The 24,402-nt window shown below is 34.8% G+C and overlaps 1 protein-coding gene across 1 annotated transcript in view; it reads left to right on the forward strand.

Moving 5' to 3' along the window:
* The window catches only part of USH2A (usherin), an 891,077-nt gene that overhangs the window by 502,988 nt on the left and 363,687 nt on the right, over positions 1–24,402 (forward strand). The window contains 2 exon segments of the mRNA XM_037823757.1: positions 18,921–19,080; positions 20,418–20,589. Of these exon segments, the coding sequence (XP_037679685.1) occupies positions 18,921–19,080; positions 20,418–20,589 (332 nt within the window).

A 24,402-nucleotide genomic window follows, 5' to 3' on the forward strand; every position in this document is an offset into this window, starting at 1 on the left:
AAGATTATGAATGCGTATCCTTGGAAATCATCCAACTCTGCTGTCTACCTGTGTTCTTCCTTTTGAGAATCCCTGGGAAATTTTATCTATTGTTTAAATTGAATTACTATTTTATTGATTTATTTTCTCTCATTTTGAAATCCTTGCTAATCTGTGAATGCATGGCTCCCTTTACAAAATAATAAATCATTTTTTAAATCTTTCTCTACTATTTTTCAATTTCAGTTAGCTTATTCATTCCCTTTGATTTTTATCATCTGCACGATGGCCCTCCTGCTATCCCTCCTGCATTAGCCCTCCAAACACCATCAACGATGCATCACACCCATGGTATCAGTTGTAGCTAAAGTCTAAATAGCTTAAATGCCCTATCTTCATTCCTTTGTGTTTATTGAACATATATATTTTAAAATATCACCTACTATTTTCCAGACACGAAGCTAACTGCTGCAGGTAAAATGGTAAACTTCATGGAATGCATAGGTTGCAACTTGTAAATTGTTTTATATTTTGTTCTAGTTTAGTTTAAATCCACAAATTAAAGTAACCTAAAGATAGCATTAAATAGTGTCCTAAACATCTGGTAGAATTTTACGTTTTATTGTACTTGAGATTGTTCCAAAGTTATTGATTTGTTTGATCATAAACACACATACATTTGTTTAGTTTTATACACACACATGAAAAAAACCTAATGAACATCAATAGAAGACTAATTAAACAAATTATGGCTAATGGCTGGAATATCATGTGGTTATTTAAATGTGGTTATTAAACAGGATGAGCAGATCTTTACTGATAGGATAGCATCTTTAAAGTAAATTCCATCCTCATTATTCGTAGATTCTGTGTGTGCGAATTTGCCTGTTCACTAAAAATGCTCATGGCACTTGCGTGATCATTTCCAGGCATTCTAATGTGTAAAGCAGCAAAAACTTCCCAGCGGAGGTCAAACAAGGCTCTTTGAGTATTTGCTAATTCACTGTTGGCAGGGATTTTATTTAACATAACTGCCTCAAATAACAAGAATCGACTACAGTAAGTGAAAAAGCAAGGTGCAGAAAAGTATATTCTATGCTATACTAGCATTTGTTGGTTGTGTATATGTAGACTATCTCTGGAGGTATACATAAGAATTTCGCCATTGAAAAGCTCCTGGAAGAGAGCAGGGTGATTGGGTAATGAGGGTGGACTGAGATTTAATTTTCATGTAAGCTATTTGGTGCCTTTTGAATTTTTTTTTCCATTTGAATTGTGTGCCGTGCATATGTATTACCCATTCAAAAATAAGTGCAATTTAAAAATAAAATTACCCATTCAAAAATAAGTGCAATTTAAAAATAAAATTACCACAAAATGTAAATTATGAATATTACATATTCCAAAATTTTTGGAAAATGTACAGAAAAAAATTTAAATTGCCCACATGTGCACTACCAGAGATAATTACTAATTACATTTTGGCTTAGCATTTCCCATCTTCTGATCTTTTTTAGTTAATGCACAGATAGACACATATAATTGTGCACAGATAGACGCATATAATTGTGAACATCTTATTCTACAAACTTTTATCACATTATGATTCATAGTGTGATGTTACCAAATCATTAATTTATTTTCTGAACTATGTTTTAAGTGACTGCACAGTATTTTTAAGTAGTATGTCATAATATATTTAACCAAAGTCTTACAATTTTTGGATTATTTCTCTTTCTATTATAAACAAAATTGTGATATCAATATCCTTTAATAGAAATCTTCAGGTAAATTTCTAATTTCATAAAATTAATTTCCCAAATGTTTTTAATATTATTTAAAATAGTATATTCCTATTTTAACATATATTTAAGATGCTTACCGATTGTGTAGAACCTGTATTAGTTGTTTTTTCCGTTTCTGTAATTTGTATATTTTTACTTGTTTATGATGGTTTTTAACGTGAGGGCATTTTTGCTTAAACTTGTAGTCAATTGCAGAAATATTTTCCTTTATAGTTTCTTCCTTAAAAAGAAAAATGTAGATAGGCTTTCCTCACCCCAAAAAACAAATAAATATTTCCTGATGTTTTTCCTTGATAGTTGCATTTTCAAAATGTTTTCACATACCAGCTCCTTTGAGTCTTTAAATTACTCAATGATATATAAAGTTTGAACAATTTAATTTCCACTCAGTAGATGAGAAAATGGAGATTCTGAAAACTAGTTGATGGCATAGCTAGGACTAGAATTTTGACACTGATTTCCTGTGTAATGTTCTGATTCAATCACAAGTCTTAACTAGATGTTTAAAGTAAAAGAATGATGGAGAATTCCATTAGATTATTAACAATGTTCCCTGGTGTCAAAATATTAATACAACATTGACATCTTCATCACATTATCGATGTATTCTTACAGACAACATGTCAATTAGTGTCTCTTAGTAAATGTTAGCTTTAGTTTTTAAAATTTAAAGCAAGCCTACTGATTTTAAATGAGAACTGTGTAATATTGTGCACTCATAAATCCAGGACTTAAGTGTAGAAATTATGTGTCTGTAGAGTGTAGCATTGATGGCACAGGGACCATTTATACAAAATCAGTAAAGAAAAGTTAGGCAATGTAAACTGCTGCATGATCTCATATCATCCCTGTTTCAATTAACTATGGACATGAAACAATAATATGTCCTTTTAACGTTTAACATACTCACAGAAATGTTAAATTTATTTGTGATGATTGTACACAGTTGTGCACTGAGGTAGTGAAAATTCAATAAACATTTATATACATGAACCTTTGGAGAAGTACTTGGGAAATAAAGCCTGAAGAATATTAGAAGAAAATATTTTCAAGAATGCTGATTTATGGTTTGTTCATTCATTCATTTATTCATTCATCCATTCATGAATTTTTATGAATATTATAAGTCCTGGATTATTTATTCCAATATAATAGTATTTGTTCAGGGACTGACCTATTGCATGTAGACATGTATGATTTACAGTTTTCTTCTCTGTGCAACCCTCTCTCATATCATTTACCATACTTAACTCAAATTGTTAGATTGCCTGGTTGTCATTATCAATATCTAGATTGTGAGCACCTTGTGGCAAGAACTGTATCTTTCATCTTCTATCCTGAAGATATGGAACAGCATTCAGCATATAATAGGAGAACAGTAAATATTGTTTTCAGTCTGAAGGAAGAAAGAAATCAAATTTTCCATTCGTGTAAAAGCCAGGTGTTATTTTTTGGAGAATTTGCTGGAATGTCAGATTGGTAGGGATGTTTAGAGGCAGAATAATTGAATAGTTTAAGACTGGGAAGCAGACTACCAGTATCAGACAAGTGACACATTCCTAAGCTTGACATACATTGCATAAAAATTAGCTTCCTATTTCTCTGTGTTGCACGGTTACTTAGACTATTGAAAAGCTCATAAGAACACACCTGAGAAGTGCTATCTTGTGGCTACAAATACGGCTCATTTGATTACGTTAAAGTAAGTAAACAATTGATCAATTATTTTGACAGTTCAAAGTTATTATGTGAATAAATGCATGTAAGCACAACCACTTGATGGGTGCATATATTGAAAATAAAATGTGTGTTTCGCTCTAAGTGGGGAAACTTCTAGGAGTACTTTTGAAGTACTCAAGACCTAGACAAACATTCTGCTTGCTTGGCTGAAAATCCCATCCCCACATTTACTACACTTCCCAGTTGCATTCAAATCTAGAGCAACAGAAGAAAGTTTAGGTCCAAAAAATAATTTCAATAGAGTTTAGAGAGGTTTGCCTCATACATCCCAATTTTAAAGGCTATTTTGCAATGACAACATTCATGTATTGCCCTCCCTATTTCTTCCCCAGTTGTGGAAGTGTATATAAGCCCAGCATTACCTATGGATAAACTACCAAATATGCAAATATTGAATATCTATTTCATACGAGGAGATTAGAAAGTCACTCTCTGCCACTTGTGTAGTTCTATTATGCAAAAAATCAAGGGGATGCAGTTTATAAATTCTATTAGGTTGGGACTCTGAGTGTCAAAAAGACTATATAGATAATTTCAGGAGATTTCTCCCTCAGCTGAATCATTGCTGTAAAGTTAAGCTTGGCTTTTAAAATGTAAATCAAATAAATGGTTTATATAAAGCTAGTGCATATACTTTTAGTATATAAAAGTATACTTTTTTATAAACTGAATTCCAACAAACTTTGAGTAGGCGTCTCTCAGATATAGCATCTATGGGATTCTTTGTCTGGAAAAAGCATTTTATACAAGTTCAAATTTGGCTTTCATAATTTTTCTTTACATTATTTTGTTTTAATGACAACTGTATTCTACTTTTTTGCCATACATAAATATACTATTGAAAAAGATGAGCTGTAAATAACATTAGCTCATAAATACTAACAATAACCAAATGTTGATCAAAACATTTAAGGAAAATGCTGAGTAATTTAGAAAATAAAAATCTTTTAAAATTACTACCATAAAAGATCAAGAAAAGAAGTTTGTTTTAATTTCAATAATGGTTGGGCTCTACATCCAATATAAAGAGATGGAGAGAGCCAGCTTTAAGACATATTTAAATGGCTACATGTTAATTAAATTCTTATTTTTTCTGATGTTTCATAAGTAAACAAACACCTGGATTCATATTTTATCAATTCTCTCTATTTTTATATGTGATTTACTGTGTGATATGATAAAAAAAATGAGTCTAAAGAAGTGAGATTTGGGTGGTTAATGCTAAAATATTAATGCTAATAGATTGTCTTGAATGTTGTGTTTATAAGGATGTCATTGCTAATATCTCCATTCTAATTTGTTATTAAAAAGTGAAACATGACTTCTTTCCTAATGTAGTTATTGTAAGTAGTTGAGTTTTCATCAAAGGATATACACTATAATTTGTAAGTTTGCACTAGTATTCTTCTCAAATCACTTACCATTTTATATTGTAATTTATTGAACGAATATAGTTACTCAGAATCATTGGTATATGGAATAGCTATACCAGATAACACCTGGCACCTCCAAATTTTGGAAAACATAAACCAGAGCAATGTGTAGTTCATAGAAATATCTGAAAATACCTTGTAATGTCTCATCTGCTATATCTCAGTACATAAAACCCACAGACATACACATAGCAGATGCCCAGTAAATATTTGTGGAGTGAATAAATAAATGAATGAATAATGAAAGAGCTATTGTTGAATGGGTATGCTAAGTCAAATATAAATTATTCCTTTCACAAGTAATCAACTATATGTAATGCATTGGGCTGAAAAAAATTTAGTCTGAGCTTTATATAAAAACATGGTAGACATTTTGAGAGATTATTATTATAGTATTTATGAGCATTAATTAATGGCAGTGGCATTAAATTTAATGGTTTGAACTTATCTCTTATCTGTGTAAAAGTATATAAAGTATTTTTATAACTGTCTTATTTTATCTTCATAATAAATATAGATATATCTGTGGCAAACAATATATATCTTTTTTCTTTTTTTTATTAACAAATGAGAAAAGTGAGGCTAAAAACTTTTTCAGTGATTTACACAAATAGTACTCTAAGCTCAGAGGCTTTACTGATTCCTTATCTTCTTGTTTTTTTTTTTTTTTTTTTTTTTTTTGCTTTTGTTATTCATTTCCCTACACCTTAATGACTGACAACCAGTGGTATTTAAACTTTTGCATGCCTATAAATGCCTTTGGAATAGGTCTTAAAGTTCCACAATAAATAGCAGCTACATCCAAAAAAAGAAAAAAAGGAAAAATATCATTAAATTTCATCATAACAATATTCAGTTTGTGTCAGTCTTTTATTCCAATGTTTAAAATTTTAAGGGTGACTGAATTGGGAACATGAGGGAGACCCATGCTTTTGATTTTGTACTCTTTTCTACTCTACAAAATGTGCTGGTTTAATTTTTTACTATATGCATATATACTGTACTTCCAAAATTTAAAGAACTAATTGACAGAAAACACTAGGAAAATGTAAATCACTGTACAGATAAGAACATTTTCACTTTTATTATCATTATTTTAATTAACAAGTTCCTAATGCTACTCCATGTCAGATACTATTTTAAATGAATTGCATCTAAATGTAATGTTAATGCATACTTTAGATGTGTTTAGGTATGGCTAAGCTGTCCTGGATTCATACAAACTGTCTTGCATTTATATCATTACATCATATTTCCTAACTATTGTAAACTATGATTTGTGTATGTCTTAATACCCAAATGAGATTTTGTTTATTTATTTTTCTCTCCTCAAGGTCAATGACCATGTCTTACTCTGTTGTGTTTTTTTGTTTTGTTTTGTTTTTTGTTTTTTCTTTCCTTGGTTTTTGTTTGTTTTGGGGTTTTTGTTTGTCTGTTTAGAACAGGTTTGAAGAGGGAAAAGATTATTTTGGGCTTTCACAGAAAGAGTAAGAGACCTGGTTCTTCTGTTTCTTTTAGTACCTACAAACTGCCAAGTTTCCCTTTTCTCTCCTCCTGAATCCAAGCTTTAAAGACATTGTCTACCTAAGAAACATACAGAGTCCCAAAACACAAGGTTTGAGGTAGTGTGTGTCCATTGGCTATTCCATGAGATGGTTAGAGACAAAAAGATAACAGATGGATAGACAGAAGGATAGATGACAGTCGATAGAAGGATAGAGAGGATTTCTCTAAAATTTTCTCAGATCCCATTAATCTGAATGTAAAAATAAGTCTCATTATCAAATACTCATGTTCCACTGATTCATTGCCCTCACCTGCACTGATAGGTGATCTCTGCCCCCTACAAAATAATCCTCTTGCATTTCTGGGGGGTCCATGAGTTTTCTCATATGCATGTAGGAGCAAGCCTGACACCAACTGGCCAAGTGCTGTAGTTACTGCACTGGACTCTGCATGGCCCTGCTCTAACAAACATCATCTCTGGGCATAGGGAGCTCTGCTACGTTTCTATTTCTCTCCCATCAGGCACTGTTCTCTCCATCTGCTATGCCAGGTGGAGTAGTTTCCCACCAGTGGCCCCTTAGCTCCATCAGGCCAGGTGGACACTGGGACTGCTCAGTCAGTGAGGGCTGTCCCAGTCGAATCCTACACCCCTCTGCCATTGTGCCTTGCTGATGTTCTGCTTCATACTGTTTCCAAAGCTGAACATGACTGTAGTAAAAGTGATGGTAGAATGGGTTTCTTCTCTGTGCTACTCTTTCTTAGGTGAGTCTTAAAGGAGTGCTGAGTGCATTCCAGTATTTTAGAAAGTTTAACAAAACAGGTCATTTTTTTTTTATTCTCAACCGGAAGACAGATGTTTAAATAAGCACAAGGCCCTACTTTGAACAATCTTTCTGAGAACCAAGGCATCATACCTGGATCCTGCCTATCAGGATGAATTCTTCAAAATGCTCCCCAATCCTCAAATGGACTTCTATTGGGCCACCTTACAAGTTGTCCCAAAATACTCAGAAATGTCTCAATCAACAGTGCACCCAGAATTGATCTCTCCTCCCACTACAGCTCCAAGCCCCATTTCCAGCACCAAGAACTCTTCTTTTTTTCCACTTCTCGTGCAAGTATGCTTTTGGTAGGCTGACAACCCACTTTGCCAGACACACCCAGATAAATTTAATCTATCTTACACTCAAAATGGGGTTCTCTTTTTTTTGGAGTACCAAAGATGTATTACTTTATTTTAAATTGTCAGTAAAGTATTAATTCAGAATGAAAAGTTAGACACTGTCATAGTCTGAAAACTACCCTGTGCTATTCTTGGAGGAATGTCAACAGACCATTCTTAGAAAATTACTGTCTTAAAATCAGAAAACTTGTCATTCTCTAGAAACTATTCAAGGGAAAAAGATCCAGTAAAAGTCCTATAATGGGTCAAAATACTTCTACCTGTTTATTAGCATTTGTGGCATTGAAGACCTTACCTGCTTTTAAAAAATCTAGTAGTTGCATATTATGTATTTTAATTGCATAGTGGATTAAAAAGGTAATTCTAATATGGTTTATTTACATTCTAACATTGCAATTTAAGTTCTTGTAATCCATTGCACTGATTTTACACACAGTCTTCTCATAGGCAGAGCTATCAGGGACAACCTGATGAACTCAACAGGTGATCTTCACCCAACCTCTGTAACTAATAGAGCAAATATACAAGAAGTAAAAGCTTTTACTACAGTTTCTCAATGCAGTTTTCTTAAAAAAAATAAATAAATAAACACATGGTTGAGAGTTTAACCTTAGAGTGCATCTAACATAAATTCCTCTTTCTAGAGTTTAAGAAACTAAGATCCAATGAAGGCAGGTGTTTTGCCCACGTTAACACAAATGGCTAATGGCAAGACCAGGACAAAAACAAGGGTTTCCTAACTCTTTGCCCCATTATTAGCATCTACTGCGTTCATTTCTATAAAGTTATCAGCCTGGCATCTTATGGTCTTCCTAACGTGACCTCAGCCTGTCTTTCTAGCATTATTTCCTTTACTTCTTTTGTATGTCCTTTGCCACAGCTAAACTGAACTATGCTGAACTAAGCTAATATTTCTCTCCATGTTTGCCCTGAATTGTTCTACAGAATTGCCTTTTGCCAACTTATCCCACCCAGAATGGCCTTTCCCTCTGTCTCCGGTCCATCAAAGCTTCCCCAACCAGTGGTTTCAATGCTGTCTTCATTTTGAAGTCTTTTATGTTCCTGCAGCCAGATAAAATTCTCTCCTTGGAAATATTAAGGAAAATATTGCCATATTGGCTACATAAAAGTTAAATTGTCTATTTAGCAAAACAAAACCATTATTGAAATTATAAGGCAAGTGATAAAACAGCACAAAATATTCTCTAATATGTGTTTATTGAAGACCTTCTAAATAATAGGCACTCTGCTAGGTACAAGTTCTTAGCAATTATTAGAAAAAGAGGAACACCTCATTATATATGGGGTAGTTAGATAAACAGGCACTTTCCAAAAAAAAAAAAATGTAAATGAGTCATAGCAATACAAAAATAAATAAAATAATGAGCTGCTACTGACCACATATCAACTTTGTGAATATTGTTAAATATTAGATTTTACAGTATCAATGAGATATTGGAAAAAGAGCACTTTCATATAATGTTGGTGTGAGTAAAAATTGGCACAATGGATTTGGGAGTGTAATTTAGCAATTTATATCAAAGTGGACACCACATTTATTCTGGGTGTTCTCCATTTACCTATATACATCTGTTCACTACTCTCCTTCTCCTAGTTCTGTGCCTTTGCTTCTGGATTCTCCTTGGGTTCTCAGCAATCAGGCAGGAATAAGGCAGAATATTTATTCCCCAGGCTCTGAGTCTACAAGTCTTCGGATTAGAAAATGGCTGTTTTCCTCTACAGAAGGGGAGGTCCTTTCTTACCATACAGCTTTCTTCCCAGTTTTGTTGGCGTTCAAGGCTTAGGTGATATTGGCTCAGCATGTTTGTTGCCATGGAGTGCTTTATCCTCCTTTGAATGATATGGCTGCCCCAAATCCTATAACCAGTCCCTTCAATATTTCTCTTTAGTAATTCCACTTAAGGGTGCCTTCTGTCGACCCTGTATGATACCCCTTTACCTTGTAATTCTACTTCTAAGAGTTTGTTAAAGAAATAATAAAAAACAATGTATATGATGATACAGTTAAACTATGGTAAGTGGTATAACCGGCATAGAAATGGTGCTATTGCAGCACAAGAAGTGTGAATTCAAACTGGAAGAATGTGAGAAGACATCATATAGGCATTTGATTTCTGCCTTGAAGGGAACATGAGAGTTTACCAGAAAAAAAATATGTATGCCTTCCCACCCAAAAGAGATACTTGATTATTAAAAGCAAGACTCTATGTCTTCTATGCCATACAGTGCCTAGAATAGTAGGTTGGAATAAGTATTAGACTAATATTTAGGATCAATTATGGGTCATACTTGAAAGCTAGTTTCAGGTGATACTTGACTGAGCTGACATTGGCAGAGTGTGAACTGGGAGGAGTTGGCTTTGTGAAATAAGCGTAGTGTTTGGACATAGGTGCACCAGACTTGAGTCCTCCTGCTCTGCTTTCTGAATGCGTTCAGATGGCATTTGCCTTGGTTCTTACACAGGTAACTTGATCTCTCTGAGCTTAAATTTCATTATGTGAATATCAGAATTACTACCTATTTCACAGGGTTGTTTTGAGGCTTAAAATAGATGAAAGAGTATAAAATGTCCTTACCAGTGCCTGGTAAATAGTAGGGACTCAATGTCGTAGCCATTATTTTCATTGAATAAACATAGTCTTACCCTCACTGTCATATTTTATAGGATACACAGATTCCTAAACTTACTCTTTCCTGCCACAGGTAGCTAGACGCTTGCCACTGTTCCCATTACGTCTCATTATTTACTTCTGTTGTTTAATAATACGTCACATGAGTAGATGGTTTTCTTGCAAAATATTGACTGACTTCTAAGGTTATTAATGAATATGATAGTTGCATCACCTATGTCTGAGAGAAAAAAACCCCAGAACTCTTAGATTTAGCAAGAAAATCTAAGTTATGTGACTAAAGTTTGTTCAGATAACATCCTTGGAAAGTTATCTCAATTCTCAACTCCTTTGTAAGCTGAAAGCATTTAAGAAAATTGAAAAACAGCTACTGACTCCCTCATTCTGTATCTCCCCTTGATCACAGGAAACTTGGGGGGTAGTTGGGATGTTGGTGTGTGTATGGAGAAAGAGTGGGGTAGGGTGGGGGGCGTGATCCTTGATTATATTATAAAAGTAGCCAAGAAAAACAGCCTTGGGCTCAGCATACTATCTTCTATTACAACCATAGTATTAGAGATGCTCAGGAAGCCAGGCTGGAAGACAGCTGGCTGAGAATGCTGTCAGCCTAGGAAGCTTTGCATGGAAGCCTTTTGTTCTAACCAGCCAAAGGAGAAAAGAGGAAAATGAGGAAGCGTCATCCCTCATTATCACAACTGACAGTAATGGTTCTTCCCGCCCCCCCCACCCCAACTAGTGACTGAAAACTCCCAGCAGTGCACCCACCCCCACCCCCACATGCCCCCTGCTGCAATTGTGACGGAAGGACCAAGTCCTCCTTTCCTTATTGCCAGTGTTCTTGTTGCAAGGAGGTTTTTACTTATTCATCCATCAGGAGTGTCCAAGGTACTAGGAGTCAAGGGATGCCTATAAGAAGGTATATCCTTGTCCTCGAAGAACTTAAAACATCATGAATACTTATTATGACCAGTGTAAGGATGCTTACAAGGGAGATTTTCAAAAAGGGCTGTGTGCAAGTTGAGGTGAATCAGGGGTTTTATGGAGAGTATAAACTTTGAACAGTTTTGAAGAAGGGGAAGGATGTGATTTCCCTGATGAAGTGGAAAATATTATAAGCACAAACAGAAGAATTTGTTGAGTTTAATAATGTACTTTGAGTGCAGTTTTATATATGAGTCCGTATTAGAGCAAAGCAATTCCAGCTCAGCAAAATCGATTTGAAAGCACGTGACTGGATATTATACAATGATGGTTAATAGCTCACCTGGTCCAAGAGAAACATGTTGCAAGTTAAGGCTTCTGTGGGGAGCAGAAGAGTAATGATCTATAGGCTAATAAAGCTTCTATTTTTATTAATTATAAGGTCAGAATCTGATTTTTTTTGGAATCAAAAGGCTGAGCAGACAACTGTGGAGCAAGGGCTACCCAATGGCAGAGATGAATGCAGCCTGACATTCTCCCCACACTCTGGCATAGCTCACTGCTTTCCAGGCGTCTGTGGAAACGCACCACCTCTTAGGTCTGCTGTCTAAGAGGGGATTCTCACTGAACCATAACCTAGCAGTTGTTCTCAAGTTGGAATACCAAATGACAAGAAGGAGATGTGTTCAACAGTTACCTAGATTACCCTCCAAATTTTTACACATCCACATGATGATCTGAGAGAAGGATTTTCCTTGAGAGAGGAAAATCAGGAAAATGCCATATTTTTCATTTATGAAATAGTATGAGGAAGAATTATCAGAAAAAGAACCAGACAGCATACATTATATAATTAAAAAGCAAGAAATGGGAGAGACAAATAAGAAGTTATAAATTCTTCAGTTATACCAGGAATTAAAAGAAAATCATTCCCTACTTATTGGTTCATTTTGTAAATTGAGATCAATGAAATTCTCTGAACAACAGCATGAAATCAATTCTAAAATAGCATATAATTCAGGGCCAGTATTGTAAATTATAGTTTGCTTGACAGTAATCGGTGAGGTTTCCATGCAATGGGATGCATTTCCTTGTAACACGTCTCAGGATAATGCCTGTGGATCCATTTCTAATGCGTATTAGAGTGATCTGTTTTTCCCTGTCCACAACTGCCTATGTTTGATCTTATGCAAATGATGCAATCAAGCAAATGGTAAACAAGATGTTGTTGCTCAGGGGTTTTGACAAACAGTGGCCTTATGTTTTCAGGGTTCCCCCACCCTCCATTTACTCGATTCAAATTTGTGTACATACCTGCAATTGTTTGAATCCATTGATCCATTACATTGCCCTTGGGGCCCTAATCACATCTGTAGAGACATATTACCAAATCAGTTGCAGTTAAGCCAGGAAGAGAGTTGTCATTATATCCCTCTTTGCTTTAAATTTTAAATTGGTGGTTTTTTTTATGGCTTCATTCCCAAAGAATACCTTAGTTAGCCCTGCTTCCCCTGTAGTCTTCTTTTTATTAACTCTTTTAAAATTCTCCCATTCCATGTGTTCCTTTTGTACCACAGCTACTCCTCCCACCCCCACCTGATCTCTCCTCTTTTCTCCTCCAATTTCCCTTTTCCTTCTCCTTACTCATCTCCTTTTCCTTACTCCTCCAAAGATTTCCCAGTTAGGCCACCTGTGCAGCTTCCTCTATCATGTATAATAATATGTTATATCCTCTTCTTTTTTTCATGCCTCATTTTTCAGAGGAGACTAGTGACACTTCATCTTCTTGTGGAAATACATTTAGAATTATCCACTTTGGCGTGGACAGTGCATATATAAAAATGACTTGGTAGTCAAAAATGGTATTTAATCAAATTGACTTTCTTTGTACTATTGAGTTTAGAATTTTCAGATTTTCAGAACCAAAAAAAAAAAATCCTTAATTCCTGTTGTAGTAAAGGCATAGCAATTAGATATACCTAACCAAAAATGTGACCTCACAAATAATTTCTTTTCTCTTGTGAATTAACTTCTCTAAAGCCATAATTGAAAAAAAAAAAAAAAAAAATGGCTTTCTAGGTGGGCCCTGAAAATTCTGACTGTATGGTCATCATAAACACAGATGAGGTGACAAATAAGTAAGTAGCATTTATAAATCTTGGTCTGTAAGACATATACCTGTATCTTTATGTATAGGTATATGTTTATTTTCTATAACTCAACTTAAGGTAATTAGTAGTAAATGAATCATAGTCACTTCAAGGGATTTCCCTGCCCATCCTCTCATCCCCATTCCCATTGGAATGAAAGGCCATACATAGCACTTTCCTCCTCTTTTCAAAGGGATGGGTCACTGAGACAGCCCTTTCAGAATCAGTGGATCTCTCCATTGCTTCTGTGTCATACTTGGGGCCCTAAAATGCTTGCCAAGTTTCTTTCTGCATTTCTGCCTGCCTACATACACCAAAATCTTTTCTTTGACTGGGCTTTTGCCACCTCCTTGGAACTCTCCCTCTCTGAGAGCCTGAATATCTCTTTCTCCTGCATTTCATCTTTATTTCATTAAGCTGGAGAAACTTAAAATGGGAAGAATGAGAAACTCTACAGTTCTTATTTCTCCCAAATATTATATCTGAACTCTGAATCCTCTCTGTTCCCCCAATGCTACTGACCAGGAGGATTCTCTTGTTCTTTCTGCTTCCTGACCCATCACACTCTATTTTTTAAAGATAATGGACCTAGAACATAAATGAGGGAAAGACATGGGGTAAGGATCAGAGGATCAAACACCAGGAAAAAAAAAAACAGATAATATGAAAATAGTATTGAGCTCTGCCCTCATGGCACAGATACCAAGAAATGTCACAGGAGTTCAGTGGAGGGCACTATTCTTGAGGGCACCAATTTTAGAGCCCACTTGGTCTCTCCAGACACTTGGACAGGCCATGAAAGGAGAAACAAAAGATCAAGACAGTGAAGGGAGAATCAAGGAAACAATGCAGTTATTGCTTAGCAGCTTTAAGGGCCCAGTTCAGAAGGGAAAACATAAAACCTGTGAGAAGTATTAGAGAAAGAAGGTGAGATTTATCCAGAGCTGGGAATTGTGGTAGCAGACATGGAAGAGGATGGAGAAGAACTCTAGGAACCTGTAGACTATGACTTTGAAATAGGTGATCAAAGATCATAGCAAGAGAAATGTAAATGTTGCTGCTATTCTGAAAATAAGGCACCATGAGACTGGACATTGTGATGGTGGCAAAGTCTCTATCGCGTAAGTATGACAGATGGAGGAAGTAAGCAGGAACCAGTTTGTGGTCAGAGAAGACAAATCTGAGACTAAAAGTCTTGGTAATACTTCCAAGAATAATAGAGGGTTGAGTGTGAGTATGTTAAATATTGACTAAATGAAGTAGAGGTGAAGGGCATTGCATTTGAGGAATTTAAGATGAAGCCAGATTCAGAAATGAGTCATTATTGAGGAAGTTAAAGTTGCCAAGGAAGAGGCTGTGATTGAAAAGAAAAATTGAGCCAATGATGAAGTCATTGAAGAAAGGAGAAGTGTGACAGAGAAGGCATAATAGGGCATGTGTTCACTAGGTCTTGGGCACATATTCTCTGAGATAATTAATTGATATTGACAAACTATGGTGGTTTTTTCTCCATCCATGACATATCCTTATACATCATAGAAAATTTGAAATATGTGTAACCAACCAAACAAAAATCATTGTATGCCCCCATTCTGAGAAAATCACTGTTAACATTTTGGCGTACCTCTCTCTTCTGGTATTTTACGAAGCATGAGCATTTGAGAAATACGTTGAAGCATTCAGATAAGGTCGGCTTTGCCTTTATCTCACAAATACAGGACCTCAATTGATCTGACAATTATATTCATTAATTCTTGGAGATTAGTAGACATCCTTATACATTACGCTATTGCTCAGAAACAGTTGACACTCTGGATAAGGGGCACAGAGCTCTCCTTCTGATATTGCCCATTCATTTATTCAACAAATAAACCTATGCTAATTGTTATGCTAACCCAGGAATACCATAGTGAACATGAAAGAAAATATCTCTGCACTCAAGGAGTTTACATTCTCCTGGGGACATATAAATTTATGAAATAAATGACAATTTCTGATTTGTTTTAGTAATTATGGTGAACTAAACAAGGTGATATGACAGAGTGTAAGTACCTGAGGATGATCATGGCAATCTTAGTTTGATTATCATGGAATATCATTCAGAGGAGAAGGATGAGATGGAAGGATAAGAAAAAGCCAGCAAAGTACAAAGCAAGAGAAAATAGATGTCAGTCAGAAGAAATAACACCTGGAAAAACCATCAAGTGTGAGACTGCAGTGTTAGAAAAAAACAGAAATATGCATAGTGTATGGAAGGAATGAAGAGGAGAAGACAAGAGCCCTCTTTGTTGGATCATTCCCATCAGCATAAAATGTATTCTTTTCTCATTTAAATTACTTTTCAAATCCTCTTGTGACTCCACTTCCCTTCTAGCTATTGCTTCATGACTTTGCTTTTCTCTAAAATAAAACTTTCTGAAAAAATTATCTATATTCATTGTCTCTAAGTCCTCTTCTCCCATTCTCTCATAAATCCACTCCAGTGAGGCCCTCACTTCCACAACATCACTGAAATTCCTCGTGCACAATTACCAATGGCTACCAATTTGCTAAACCCAATGATTATGTATCATTCCTCATCTTATTTGCATTTGACTTCAAGAACAGCACACTCTTTGTTTTCTTCGTACCTTATCAGTCACTTGTTTCCTCTCTCTTTGATTTATCCCTGTTTTTCTCACTAACATCGTATGTTGGATATGCCAGGGTTTTAGTACTTCTACCTTTATCATTTTGATCTACAACTCACTCTAATTGTGTTCTTTCTTACTTTAAATACCATCCATATAATGATGATTTCCAAAATTATATATCAAGCCAGAACCTCTTCCCAGAATTCCAAATTTGTATTTGAATTGCCCAATTGATATTTCCTCTTGGATGCTTATAACATCTCAAACTTAACCAGGTCTAAAATATGAATCCTTTATCTTCCTCTACAAAGCCTGTTTGCTGTGGTCTTCCTCATCCAAATGAAGTGTCGCTTCATCTTTCCCTTGCTCAGGTCCAAAACTTTCAAGTCTACTTTGGCTTCTCTTTTTCTCACTATACCTACAGTGCCCTGGGAAATCCTGTTATCTTTGTCTTTTAAACATCTTCAGAATCCAACCACTTCTTACTGCCTCCACGTACTTGATTATTACAATAGTCTCCCAGGTGGGCTTTATGCTTATGTTCTTGCTCTCTACAGTGACCAAGCAGCTAGAGTAATATTTGTGAAATCCATGTTAGATCTGTTTAAAAATCTTGTGGCTTTCTATTTCTCTCAGGTTAAAAACTAAATTTTTACAAAAGATACAAGGCACATGTGATCTGATCCCTCAGCCACAACAAACTAGACTAAGAAAACAACAAAAACTGCCCCATCGTAAAGAATTTACTGGACTGTGGAATCCAGTCTCAATTGCAGCTGACTATGACAATCTGGTATAGCTAGGAGAGGTGCTCGTGCAAAATATTCCCAAGTCACTTGGAATCATCCACATGGAACACAGTTTCTGGCAGGCACATGGTCCCTCAGGAGAGGTAGATGAATTCTTCCCTGTTCAAACACCATAGCTTTTCCTCAGTTGCACTGACTTACCCACAAAGAACTCTTCCTTTATTCTAGGCATCGTCCCCTCTTTGGTTTTGCTCTTGAAACTTGTTGAGTAAAATTCTTAACTTCCCCTTCTAGGGAATTCAGACAGATGTGAGAGATGTGTGTATGTATGTGTGTATGTGTGTGTGTGTGAGAGAAAGAGAGAGAATCACCAAGTTCCTGAGAATTAGAGGGAGAAGTTGAAGAGAACAGGGAATAGGCAGATATGTGAGACTGGAACATGAAACAACCACAGAGCACCTTATAATTCTGCTCAGAAGTGGCCCTGCTACTAGGAGCTATGGTTTCATGGAGTCTTCCCCATGGTAAATAATGGTTTGCTCTCTTGGTAGCATCTGAGGCCACTGTTCTCACAATTTTTAACTTTATACGTTTTGTAGAATGTTGGTTCAAAAGAAGCTTCCACAGTTCTGTCTGATTTGTGTGCAAATGGTGCAACTGTTACAGTCTCTTCTCAAAAGTCCCTGGCAATGCCATACTGCTTCACCACGAACTTCAAAGTGTCCTTGTCTTCTGACTACATTGCTTGGGGTTATCGCACCTCAACTTGGCACCATTGGATTCCTGTAGGGTAAAAGTTGTAAAGTAAAAGAGGTTTAATCAAAAACACTGAGTCTTTCCTTGATGATTACTTTTGTTTTAGAGTATTTATACTTACTGTAATTTTTTTTTTCCTTTATTCTGGTGACCTACATGTTTAACCAATTGATTTTACTTTGTCTGAATGTCCAAGTGTTCTTTTCCTAGTTTACTTTTGCTATTAGGGCAATGTAAAACCTATTTGTTTGAATTATGTTGCATTTGTTAATCTTTTAAACATTAAATTGTAATTGTTCAAGGTTAATGAGATTTAAGAATATGTGTGTTTTTTTTAATTGTGATTAACATTTCAAAAATATTCAAGAAAAATAATGATTATTTCTGGTACTGTAAAAATATAAATGACATGTAAATCTTGGTAAAGTTGACTGAACTTTGGTTAGAGTCATCCAACAAAATAACTACTGTGTCCCTTCATAAATGAAATGGACAGCGTTTTTCAGAATTCAGGTAGTAAATCACAGATTAGTTTATACTAATACAAGGGAATATGATATGTATTAGAAAGATAGACAGGTATAAAGTACTAGGAAAGTTCAGGGGAGGAAAAGAGGCTAGGGTATTATCCCACTGTCTTGTTCTCTTTCATACCTAGCTCAACTGTACCTAGATCATCTCATTCATTAATTCTGTATTCATTTATTCAGACATATTATTCAAAACCTACAATGTGTAAGCCATTGTACTAGATATTGAGGATGCAAAAATGAATATAGTGTTCAGTCTGATGGATGAGATAGTCACGTAAACAAAGAATTCTGACACAGTGTTGTAAGGGCTATGCTAATTAAATGTATGTGCAGAATACCATGAGGGAGGGACAGAAGAGAGGATAATAGCCCCACCTTGTGCCAGGTTTGCACTGAGCCTGGACAACTTGAAGTTCAGATAACAGTTGGTCAGGTAGACCAGGAGATAAAGGAACTCTAGCAAACAGAATTACATGTGCAAAGTCATTGTTAAAAGGTATGTATTTACATTTCAAAAGCAACTCCCATTGTCTTCAAATATGCTTTAAAAATAATTTAAATTTCTTATTTATTTTTTAACAGAACCATTGAACTAAGACTAAACTCAGAAAATGACTTATCTGGTTATAGACATCAAGAAAACAGACAAATTCTTTAAATGAAAAAGTCAAACCGAGAGTTTGACCGACACTTGTCTATTTAGACATAAGTATAGTTGGAGAAAACAGCCTATATTTTATAGCTATTGATTTTTTTTCACCATTGATTTGTATTTTAGATTTTACTTTCATGGTTCTAAGGAGTAGGAATGTAGAGGAGGGTTGGTATCGCCTGAATAAAAAGTATACTGGCAAATAAATTCTTGTTTCCCCCACCCCTAGATTTACCAGTATTTACACCCCACCAATTTCTGCTCAGTGTGTGCACACATGTGGGATGTTCAAACAGTTCCTGGGTCTTACTGTACACAGCACAGCTGCCACCAGAACACGTGGATTCCCCAATTCTGACTGTCTTGGATTCTAGAACTATACACATTCAGTAAGTAGAAATACTGTCTCTCTTACACGCTGGTTCATACAGGATTGCCAGTGAGTTCAATCAGGGGAAGGGCTTGTGACATAAAATTAATTTTATTGTGATTAAATGCATAGAAGTGATTAGTTCAGTGGTTCTGGGAATCTTTGATTATCACTTGCCAACTTAAATTTCCATTGTGTCTTTATGCAATCAGGCTGAGCTACATATGGGCACAGCTTCTGTGCAAACTCCGGTAAAGGAAAAACTGACCACTGCATGACTGCTCCAGGCTTCTTATATGTGGCACATTGTTTGTAATGATTTAGAATTAGATTTTTTTTTTCTTCTTTTTAAGTATAAAACAGGACCTTCTGGTTCCCTTGCAGTTGAACTCAGAAAAGAACTTTCACATATGGGTATGTTCAGATTATTTCTCATGTTGCTGATTCTTGTCCATTTCCTAATACATGAAGGACAAGTTGTATTGCAACATTGAACAAAAGTTTAATAGACCTCTCTTTATGCCCTGTCTTATCACCAATTATTTATTGTTCATTTCCTATCTCTCAGGCTTAGTTTTCTCATCTGTAAAAGAAGAGACTTGAACTCACTGTGACATCAATTTAAACTGAAAAATTCTGTGATTCACGATTCCATTGTTCTAAGTCTGCACCCCACTATAAGGTGTCCATAAGCCAAGTCCACATTACTTACTCAACAGATTTCCCACTGCACTATGTATTTCTCAATCTACCAATTTTCTGTCTGTTACACAACTTGTCCTGTTTATTCCCACCTACACATTGTAACCCTCATCTGGAATGTCCTCTACTTTTCCTTCTGCCTATTCAAATCCAATCCATCTATTAAGTATAAAATCTTACATATCAAGTTAATGTGTCTTCTCATTCAAGAAGTCTAACCAGACTCATTCTTCCCTCTCCAATCCTCAACTTCTCTATATTCTTTAGTTATATATCTACTATATCTACATATCAAGTCTAAGTTGCTGGGTTTTTCAAGGCAATTATGTTGTTTCCATGACTCCCATTTAAGTTCTCAGAGTTTTGTAGTTATTGTTCTATGGTTTAACTTCAAAATTAAGTACTCATGTACATTTCTGTATTATTAACTAGATAAAATTATAGCTAGAGGGCAGGGACATTGTTGTATTTTCTTTACGCCACTCAGAATACGTATTTGATACATACTTATTTTTCCTTTATGAATCACTTTTGAGCTTTCAGTGTATTTTTATGGTGGTACAAATCCAAGTTTGTATGTTTCCTTAAAAACTCCTGCACTTTTCAGTTTTAGCTTGAATGAATGATGATAATATTATATTTCTCCATTCCCAGGTGGAAACAACCGAGGAAAGTAAATGGAGTTCTGGAGCGCTATATATTATATATTACAAATTGCTCACGTGATTTTACAATTTGGGATGTCATCTATAACAGCACAGAACTTTTTCAGGATCACATACTAGAAAATCTTTTTCCTGGTAATAAATATCACATCAAATTGGCAGTAAGTTCACTTTATTTCTCTCCACTACTTTGTCACCATCCTTTCCTTCCCTGCTTCTTTTCCCTTTGTCTTATCTTCTCTCGCTCCCTCACTTGAAAAAAAAAAGACAATTCAAGTATTGATATTTACTCTGAAAACTCACACCACATCCTAAATATGAATTCTGTTGATCCATCACTTACACATTTACCTTATTATTATGCAAAATGATAGAATAACAATCTGAGTCAGTAAATTTTCCCAAATCTAATTTTAGATTATCAAAAATTATTTCTTTTTTATTATCTGTAGAATGTCATGATTGTTGATGGCTTTTTCTAAAATGTTTGGATTAATAACATTATTTCCCTGGGGAGCATGTACTCATTTGAAAAATGTTGCACTGTATGAAAATTTAGATCTTTTATCTTTAAATGAAAGTTTAAATAACCCCCACATATCCTTGATTGTTACTGTATTCTTGCTTACAATACACTTCTATCTCAAAAGAACAATTAATAAAACCTCAGAATCAACAGACTTTACAGGTTTGTTTAGAGAGACAATAGTATTTTTTAAATGCAAAATAGCACTTTTATACAAAGGTCTTGTAAAAGACCTTGATATTTCTGTGGAATTTCTACTCAGTTCCTTTTGTTTTTTGATGAAATATAATGCTTTTTTAAGTTTAAGAATACATCTGAAAATAACTGAATATAAACATGAGATTGTCCCTATTTGTTTTAAACACACTCTTCATTTTATAGCAATACCTATATAAGGATATTTGCTTTGATAAATGCCATAGAAAATATTCTGCTCTTGATTATGAATAAATTTACATTTATGTAGACACTGTGTATGCATTCATTTCGCTTAACATGCTCTTGAATGCTCTAAATATTATACCACAAGAAAATAACTACATTCAACTCTTTCTAAGTGTCTGACTTGAAACCACAAAACAAGGGCAATCAAACTATGTTAAAAATCCTGTTCAAAACTGACTCAACGTGCCTAGGTGTTCCAGTACAGGGGATGGGTTTATGAAACAGCATCTCTGATTATTTAGTTTTATTATCAAGAAGTAAGAAGTATATTGACTTGATTTTCCAAAGCTAACCAGAAATCCACACTACTTTAGATATAGTGGTAAAATCAAAATCAAGAAAAATCTCAATAGTTTGGAAGAAACCAAAATTAAACAGAAATTGTTGAACTCTAGGTATGTATCAGAAGGAAACAAATCGCAAAAAACATACTGTGAAGTCAATCAAAATCCACCTCAATCTACTATATTTTATAAATCTGTAATACCTTGAAAAATAAATACCACTAGACCAGGAGTCTGTTTCCCTGAGTTTTGATTCAGATTTTGCCAATAGATGTGTAACCTAAGGCAAATTCACTTAACTGTGCTGATTTATTTTCTTCAAGCCTAAAATTAGGACATTGAAATTATTTGAATGTATCTTTAAGCCCTAAAATTCTATGATGGTAGAAAGGTAACCCCAAAGAGTATTCTATGGAATCAAGCTTTGATCTGTCAGCCACTGAATAATGTTGAAGCAAGATGCCATAAAGATGTGGATGTTCTTGCCCGAACTCTTGTTAGAGAAATAAACTTGCACACATGATTTTCAATTTCACTATATTAGGGCAGAAATATATTAATATATATTAATATATTTCAGGAAGTAGTCAACTAAAAGGTTTTTTTACTTAACTCTGCTAACCAGTAAATTAAAATGAACCAGAACATTTTAGGTTCATCCTGGTTAATTAAAGAATTATTGTATATTTCACAGTTTCAATAAAATAAGTAGCTTTCAAGGTCATTAGATTAGTAGATGGAGACCAGGGTCTTAGCCAAGTGGAAGTGCCTTTGTAGCTCGTCTTAGCATGTTGACTAAGTGCTGGCAAACAAAACATACAGAAAACAAAGCCTCTAAGCAGCCTTTGGAATAGAGGAAGTTATATGGGAATTTGAATAATTATGATTCTCTCCAGGCTCATGGTAGGTATGTACTTCCTGTGACTTCATTTAATTTTCCCAACTGACTGGACTATAAACTCCAGAAAGGTAGAGGCTGCAGCTTTCAAAATTCTATCTCCAGGGTCATCCACAGTGCTGGAGGAAACTGGGAGCTCAGTGAACAATTGTTGAATGAATGATTGAACACGAAGTCCATTTATTTCATTAAAAATTTGAAACTTCTGATAAAAATTAAATAATTTGCTGGGGAGTACCAGAGTTTGGGGACTATGTGGTTCCAAATTATATGTTGTTTCTATTGAAAGAAACAGTGTAACATGTTGCCACATTCAACAAAGGGACTTTTGAAGTGTGGTAGCTCTTAATAATAATAATGTTAGCAACAGACCAAGAAACTGTTAAGAGGTATTAATATAGGTATTGCTTGATATTTTTCATATTACTGCTAGACATTTGCTACTTGATGAACTTTATGTGTTACATATATTTCCTGGAAAAATTCTCAGAAATGAGGGGCTTAACTCTTCAAAAGACCATTTATGGGTAATGTGGCCTTCTTTTTTAATTTTCTTTGTGCTTTAAAATATACTACATCCTCAATACCCTCATTCCATACTTATCTGAAAAAAAAAAAAAAAAAAAAACACTGGAAGAAAGAATGTGAGGTTGGCATCTTCCTAATATTCGTGGTTTAAAAAATAATAGGTATACTTTTGGTAGTTATGCATTTCATTGTATCAGTGAATTGAATCCCCTGTTTGATCAAAATTACCATTTCTGGATAATAAGATTTCATCTGTGATTTTTTTAATGGATCTAATTGATAAAAGCTAGGGAGATGAGTTGAATTACCTTATTTTAATGGTTCAGAGGCTTTTAAAGACATTGCTATTTCATAAAGCCATCTTTATAATTAACCCACTATTTTGTTTAGTTTTTTTAACCAGAATTTTAATCAGCATTCAGTTGCATTAAATGCCATGGACTCTGGTTCTAAGAGGTCAAACAAGATACACATTGGTTAAATTTCATTTAGATATCAGATTAGACCTATCAGAAGCAACTTTAATAACACTTATTTCCTCACTGAAGAAACTAAGATATTACAATTCTCACTTAGCCATTCTAAATGCAGGCAAAAAGGATGTAAACAAAGCAAAATTAAGTATTTTGCAGTTAATTCTGTTATTTCAACAGCCCCTTTATAAATTCTGCTTCTCTTATGAGAAAAATTCCCTCATGAACTACTTGTATTCTTAAGATGGTTCTTTGTCAAGTGACTAGTTTATATATCTCAGGTGACATGGCCCAAAGAACAGCCATTCCCAACCAGTGGGGAATCTTCATTTATCCCAGAAGCCATCACAAAATTTTCAAAACAAAGTAAATTTTAATTCACACTCTGCCTACAGAAATACATCATTATATATCATATAGCATAGTATTTATTTGACGAGAGCTAACCAGGGAAATTCCTTAGGACATGAATGGGAAAAAAATAGTGGTAAATAGAGTATCAGAATTCAATCCTGGTGTGTTATGCATTTAACAACAAGATGCTTCAACAATTTTTCTTAAGAAAAAAAAAAAAACTAGAAAATGCGAGTAGACAGATTTTATCCTTCTGTTAGGACTAGAAAGAATATACGCTGGATCGTTCTTCCTTTGATAATTCAGCTGTCCCATATGACCTGTTCTGCTGCCAGGTTTTCTAGTGTGTTTTTAGCACATTTGAAATGTTTAGGGTTTTTTTATTTTTTATTTTTTTCTATTTTAATCATCAGGTAGTCATTTCCTTGGCTACCAGAGGACATGTCCTAGAGCTTTAAGTCAATCTG

The sequence above is a fragment of the Choloepus didactylus genome, chromosome 2 (genome assembly GCF_015220235.1).
Source record: "Choloepus didactylus isolate mChoDid1 chromosome 2, mChoDid1.pri, whole genome shotgun sequence".
NCBI classification, from domain to species: domain Eukaryota; kingdom Metazoa; phylum Chordata; class Mammalia; order Pilosa; family Megalonychidae; genus Choloepus; species Choloepus didactylus.